Below are 7197 nucleotides of genomic sequence, written 5' to 3' on the forward strand. Positions count from 1 at the left end.
CTCAAGTTCAATTATAAAAATGGCCCCTTCAAAAAAAAAATCTAAATGTAATATAAAAAAATTACAAAAAATCACTTTCAAAGATACTTAGTGTTATTTTGTGTTTAGGTTTTTCAGTGGGCATAAAAAAATGTAAATCACATTTTTTATGTCCAAATGAGTAAATTGTCATTAATCCTTCATTTGTGAGGAATAAAACAGAATTGCACAAATATTGATTGAAATGGTTAGCATTGGAGTTGATAATCATACACAAAAAAGATTTGGAGGATTTTTTTGGTTTCTGACAATATTGCATGACTAAACACTCCCCGGGTCAAATTGACCCACGAACATTATTGGTATAGCTAAGAAACGAACATAACGGGGGTTAAATTAAATCTCCATATTCTTTCTGTGATTATCAGCGTCTTTATTAAAGCTTACTTGAAATATGTGATTTTCTGTCGGCCAAAGGCGGGCCCGCCTGTCTGGAATGGCCTTAAAGGCGCAGAGTCGCTGTCTGCAGCCGCAGGGATCCGACGGGCAGCGGGTTCGGTGAAAATGCGCCAGGAAGTTCTGGTTCTGGGTGACCTGGCAGCGGTTCCTGTCCTCTGCTCCGCCACACACCGGACCTCTGAGGGCTGCAGGGACTGAAACGGTGAGCCGAACCTGCTGCTTTTACCTCAGCCTGGTGAGCTAACTGCGGCTAGCAGGCTAACCTCACAGCTGTAGTGATGGAGTCTGACGCTGTTCCAGATGTTTCACAGATGTCTCTCCCTGTCAGACTGGAGCTGACAGTCTCACTCAGGACTTGGTAACAGCTCAGTCTGGGATGTGCAGCTCTCCAAGTGCCACTTGACTGGTTGTAGGCTGGTTTTCTCATGCACTCTGCAGTAAAGTGTTATTATCAGTGGAGAACCTGCAGAGATGTGCAGCTGTCTGTAAAATCAACCTGTTAAACTAGAACAACACTGTGCTGTCAGTAAGTATGATCTGCTGCTTTGTGTCTGATGGGTGACGCATGACATGCAATAGAAATGAACATATTTGACTGCAGGATGTGGAAACTCTTGCTTTTAAAGGAATGAGTATGTGCTGATGAGTGATCATCTGCAGAATATTTTAGTTAAATGTTGATCATAATCTCAGTTTGATTCTGTATATTTTGGTTAATTTATATAATGCATGCACTGGTTTGCATGCATTCTCTTCATTCAAACCAGAAGAGCTGAACTCTTCAATAGAAACAATACTTTAGCTTCAAAGCAGCAATTATTTGTTTTGAAGCTTAATTTTCCAGTTGAAGAGACTGGCAGCTGAATAGGGATGGGAATGTAACTGAACAAAATTCTGGATAAAGATTGCATGCTCTCCTTGTGCGTGCATGGGTTCTTTCCAGGTACTCCAACTTCCTCTGAGGTCTGAAAACATGCCTGTTTGGTTAATTTGTTTCTTAAAATTGGTCTTAGAGATGAGTGTGTGTCTCTGTGATGGAGTGGTGACCATTGCAAAGTGTAGCCGGCGTTTCATACGATGACAAAGCACAAGATCCCTTGTGATGAGATTGAGCTGCAAACAGTAAGCAGTGGGTCCATTCTCACACCTAAGTTCATAATAATAGTTTTCTCATGTGAGTTCTGGTTAGAAAGGTTGATACTTGTGTTGTTGTGCCTAAACAACATGACTTCAGCCTTATTAATCATCAAAATTAAGATGGTTCACCGCCATGACAACCAGGCAATCAAGCAAAGACTGAACAGAGCAGAAATGTGCTATAAGCGAAAATTACCTGAGCAGTAATCATAAAAATGAGACAAAATATTATCAATTTAGGGGAAAAAGCATGAAGTGTCACAAGGTATAAAGAAAAACAAAGAGGTATCAGAATTAAGCCTTGTGGCCGCATGAGAGGTCCGGAGAAGTGAAAATAAAATCATTAATACCGACATAAAAACTTCAACAAAACTTTGAAACTTGATTGTGTTAAAAGCTGCAGGATCCTGACCGTCTTCCTCCTGCAGATGCAGTCGGTTCCCATGGAGGTGGGGAGCAGCAGCAGCTCAGGCGGGTCGGCGGTGGAGGTCAGCTTCCCCGGCGCTCAGACCTCGGTGCTGGACAGCCTCAACCGGCAGAGAGAGGACGGCAGCCTCTGCGATCTGTCCATCCACGTTCAGGGACACGTCTTCAAGGCGCACCGCTGCGTCCTGGCCGCGTCCTCGCCCTACTTCCATGATCAGGTGGGCGAGTTTGACCCAAATGGTTCTGAGATGTTCTGTATGTTATAGCATTCCTCATAATTACAAGTTATTTAAGACACTAGTCACATTAAGAAGTGTGATTTGTTTCCCTAAAATGCACAAAATAACTTCATTTAATCAAATTTTCATATTTATTGAAATACATTTATTGAACAAACTGTGGAGAAAAATAATAAACTTACAATCCAGACAATCCGGGATTTTAATTGTAATTTATTCAGAGAAAGATAAATCAGAATCTTATATAAAATGTATTATGATAAATGTCCATCCCTAACTGCCACTGCAATGTTTTAGCATAGTGATGGCATATAAAGCTTTGGTGCAAAGAATATTTAGCCAAATTTCCAACCTTTCAAATGGGAAATCCCTATTTGCTATTTTTTTTAGAAAGTTTTCATCTACAATCATTGTCCTAAAAATGCTTTACAAATTTGGTGCCCTCTAGTGATGATAAAAACACAGAACCTTCCACATCAGGCGTCAGGTAAAGTGGTTTTGGGAGGGATTTTAGACATAAGTTGGAATTTATCGTGAATCAGTGATAAATCAAAATAAAAATCTTATTATAATAAATACCCACTCCTACCTTGAAGCAGCCTAACCCTGACCTCCTCACGACCTCCTGACCTTTTTCAGGTGCTGCTGAAGAACATGTCGACGGTCTCCATCCCCGCGGTGATGGACCCGCTGGCGTTCGAGAGCGTCCTGAGCTGCGCCTACACCGGCCAGCTGCGGATGCTGCGTGACGACATCGTTAACTACCTCACGGTGGGCAGCGTGCTGCAGATGTGGCACATCGTGGACAAATGCACCGAGCTGCTGAAGGAGGGCCGCGCCGCAGCGGCCGGAGGAGGAGCGCAGGACGCAGCAGGCGGAGGTGGCAGCTCGGCCAATCCCGGCTGCAGCAGCAGTGAAGCTGGTGGAACTGGGAGCACAGGTGGCGACCCGATTTTAGAGCCCAACGACCCCCAGAGGGGCCCCCAACCATCCAGCCGGCCCTCGGTGAGCGAGAGCCAGTCGCCCAGCAGCACCAACTACTTCAGCCCCCGAGACGGGAGCAGCTTCCTGGGGGGAGGAGCAGCGGCTGGGGGGGCCTCTGTGGACGGAGGCAGGGCCAGTAACACACCCAGCTACTGCACCCCATCAGGGGGAGAGGAGGCCCTGCTCATAGAGGAGGAGGAGGAGGAAGAGGAGGAGGAGGTGATGTACCACCACAGGAAGAGAGGAAGAGGAGGAGGCAGCGGGAGGAGGAAGAAGGTCAGCTCAGTGTTGGAGCAGGAGGTCGGAGTCAGCGACAGCTTCGGCGTTTCCTCCTATCAGGTCAGATTTGAGTGAGACGCAGGAATCATGATTAATGAAATAATCGTTAACTAGCCAGTGCAGTAATTAAGAAATATACAAAAACACTAAAAGAATGCTGTTATTGCATTTTAGGCAATAAAATTTTCACTTTTCTTATTTAGAAGGGGAATTATGGGTTTATTGGCTTCTTTTAATGTATTTTTAATATTGTGTAAAAGGCTTAACTGCAGAATGTGGCAGTTTATTTTGTCCACTGATCATCAGAATGATTGGTAAAATAATCTTTACTTTAATAATAACTAACAGGCCGTATTTTACGTCCCTCTGCAGGACGGGGAGGACTCTGAGGCGGCGCTGCAGAAGCGTCCCGCCTACAGCCAGCCCAGCATCATGCCGCGCAAGCAGTGGGTGGTGGTGAAGACGGAGCGGACGGAGGACGACGACCTGATCGTCGTGTCCGGAGAGGAGGGCGGTGAGGATGAGGAGGACGAAGACGAGAGGGACATGGAGCTGGTTAGAGAGCGGGAGAGAGCGAACTTCAACATCTCCAACATCAGGAGCCTTTCAGCGGAGCTGGCGGTCCGAGCGGAGAGCGACATGGACTCACAGGTCAGCCGGTACCAGAGTCCGGTTCCTCCTGTAATCTGAAACTGTTCACACTGATTCACATTCAGGCAAATTACAAACAGGATTAAGATTTTATTGGACAGATCAACATAAAAGGGTTATATTTAAAAAAAAAAGGAATAATAGATCAATAATTGTAGATTTTAATTTTGTGTTTACAAAAAACTGTCTGAAAAGTGTGGCATTCTTTTTTTATTCAGCCTCATTTATTATGATACCCCTAAGTAAACAGAGGCCATGTTTATTTCTACACCATATGTTTTATTTTAGTTTGTGTAAGATAATCAAAAGCTGGGAATTTAAATATTCTGTGGATTTACAAAACTTAAAGCTTTAATATGTAACTTTTATTTTAAAAAAGATTTTTACATATTTGTTAAAACACTCCATGTTGTTACAGTTTGTTATGAGACAGATAATCTGTGAAAGATCGATTTCTTCTTGAGCCTGAAGCAAGGCACCAATCCCATTCAAAAATAACCAATCAGAGCCAGGAGGCGGGTTTTAGCGCCACCAATCAACCTCGTGTACTCACTGCTCAACATGTTAATGGCAGAGAAACAATTTACCGTTACAAGAAAATTCCTCATCATTGGTGGCCATGCTAATTAGCCTGAGCATTCACAATAGGCTATGCTAGCAGTGACAAAGGGAGGGTGATTGACAGCGATAAGACCCGCCTCCTCGCTCTGATTAGTTGATTCTAGTCGGTGCTGAAAGAGTTAATCTTTTGTCACAGATTATCTGTCTCATGAAACACCGTCACAGCATGGTGACAGTTTCAACAAATAAGTAAAAAAATATTTTTTATAGAAGTTACAGACTGCAGCTTTAACATGCCACCACTATGGTGAAGCATGTTAGTGGCAGCATCATGCTGTGGCATGCTTTTCTAGAATCAGTTTTGTAATTTAATGTATAACAGATCTGACCTCTGACCTTTTCCTGCAGGTGGATTACTGCCAGTCATCAGAGGACTACCTCAAGTTTGAGGGCAGCCTGATCGAGCAGACGTTAGCCCAGCACCTCCATGACAGCGCTGCGGGTCAGAACCAGAGCGCCAACCGGGCCGTGTCGGCCCTGCTGGGTCAGGTCCAGTCCGCGGCCTCGGCCCGGGCGCAGCTCTTCCCTCTGGACATGCAGGGGAACCAGATCCTGCTGTACAGCCAGGCATCCGGCCTCGCTCTGGACCCGGCCGCGCCGCCACTGGGCATGGCCTCCGGCATGATGGGCGGAGCCTCTTTCAAAACGCCCGGCCTGGAGCACGGCGCCGTCCAGCTGCAGACCGGATTGGGTCTGGACGGTTCTGATGGTGGCGGGGTCGGAGGTGGAGCTGGCGGTGGCTCCGGAGGAACCACCAAGGTGTTCATGTGTCACTGTGGGAAGACCTTCACCCACAAGAGCATGCGGGACCGGCACATCAACATGCACCTGGACCTGCGGCCGTTCCACTGCCCCGTCTGCGCCAAGAAGTTCAAGATGAAGCACCACCTGACGGAGCACATGAAGACCCACACCGGCCTCAAGCCCTACGACTGCCTGGGCTGCGGCAAGAAGTTCATGTGGCGCGACAGCTTCATGAGGCACCGCTCGCACTGCGAGAGGCGCGGCGCCGACGGCGACACAGCAGGGGGCGGGGACGGAGGGAGGCGAGGAGGAGAGGAAGGCCCGGACTTCAACGCCTCCACCCACCTGCTGCTGTCTGCCGCTGACGGAGGTCAGGCAGGAGCAGCCAGAGGGGGAGGAGAGTCTGCAGCTGCTGCTGGACAACATGGCGGCTCCTCCGGAGGAAGCAGTCACCATGGCAACACCATGGCCACTGCTGCAGGGGCGATACTGGGGGTCGTCTCCCAGAGTCTGGGTCCGGATCACGGATCGGGAATGTTCGGAGGTTTGGGATTGGCTCGAGGTGTGTGTGAGGAAGACGTGTGTGAGGTCAGCGCAGACGGAAGCAGCGTGACTTAAACCGAAGCTCAGGGAGCCAATGGGAGCCCGGTTCTGGTGGTTCTGAAGATTCTGAGGGTTCTGATGGTTCCTGCTGCTGTTTTAACCCGGAAAAAGAGAAGAAGAAAAGAAGAGAAAATGTATTTTGTTGAAACTCCTGTTGGAGAAACAATCTGAAGGACCTGGAGATTCGGATCGGCGGCCATCATGGTGGTTCAGTTCCAGTTACTTTTGAGTTAAATGACCCAGTTCTTTTGCACAAACAGATTTGAAAAGTGGCCTCATCAGGACAGACCGTCACCTCAGAATAAGCTGTTAGTTTCAAATATTCTAAGATGTTCTGAAAGTTTATTTTTCTTCTCTCTGTTGTTGAGGGGAAACCAGAACGCTGCTGGTTTCTGTGGGAAAACGTTCTGGATTGCTGTGATTCCTCTGCAGCTTCTATCGTGACCTGTTGCTGTGCTCAGATAAAAACCTGCAAGACTCATTAGGAATAGAAACATTTATATTACATTCATGTTTTTATTATAAATCACAAAGCAGCAGGATTTTTCCTCTGCAGCCTCACTGCTCTCAGATTAGACTGATACTCATAATTCATCCAGATTCTTCTCAGTTATGCCTTTTAATAGATTATTCTAAGATATTTTCCACAAAGGTTTGTCATTTTGTAAAGCTTAAATTTTGATGATAGAATTGGAACAAAAAAAAAAAATCAAAACTATCTATCTTTACATTAATATAAATTGCTGCAGTTCCTAACTTTAACCTGTAGTGGGCGACAAAGCAACAGTTTTAACTTTCTTACTTTGTTCTTTCAGGTTTTGCACCTTTAAAAAATAATATTAATATTATTCCTATACATATTTACATATTTGTACTATAAGCAGTTCATAGTTCAGTTTAATTCTGGTGTTGCCTGTTTTTAACAAATGAAGTGATTCCTTAATGTCAGCTGGATGTTCAGGAATGTTCAGTAAAGGAAAAATGAACTGTTCATTTAGAAGCATAATTTATTATTATTATTATTATTATTATTATTATTATTATTATTATTATTATTATTATTATTATTATTATT

General features: G+C 45.2%; 1 protein-coding gene and 1 long non-coding RNA gene across 3 annotated transcripts in view; one reads left to right on the plus strand and one right to left on the minus strand.

Annotated features, from left to right (window-relative positions):
- The window catches only part of LOC107835225 (uncharacterized), a 10176-nt gene extending 9668 nt beyond the window's left edge, over positions 1 to 508 (minus strand). The window contains exon 1 of the long non-coding RNA XR_001661053.1: positions 427 to 508. This is a non-coding gene — a long non-coding RNA (uncharacterized LOC107835225). The remainder of the gene's footprint in view (positions 1 to 426) is intronic.
- On the plus strand, positions 451 to 6232 carry zbtb22b (zinc finger and BTB domain containing 22b). Of its 2 annotated transcripts, none has more exons than XM_016667564.1 (5): positions 451 to 964; positions 2004 to 2219; positions 2880 to 3563; positions 3876 to 4154; positions 5124 to 6232. In XM_016667564.1, exons 2-5 carry the CDS (start codon positions 2004 to 2006, stop codon positions 6135 to 6137), a joined length of 2193 nt encoding a protein of 730 aa, XP_016523050.1. In that variant the 5' UTR covers positions 451 to 964; the 3' UTR covers positions 6138 to 6232. The 2 variants fall into 2 exon arrangements, with proteins under 2 accessions (XP_016523050.1, XP_007544603.1); XM_007544541.2 differs by having other exon boundaries at positions 451 to 640.
- The last annotated feature ends 965 nt before the right edge of the window (positions 6233 to 7197 follow it).

Source organism: Poecilia formosa, unplaced genomic scaffold (assembly GCF_000485575.1).
Source record: "Poecilia formosa unplaced genomic scaffold, Poecilia_formosa-5.1.2 Scaffold1271, whole genome shotgun sequence".
Lineage (NCBI taxonomy): Eukaryota > Metazoa > Chordata > Actinopteri > Cyprinodontiformes > Poeciliidae > Poecilia > Poecilia formosa.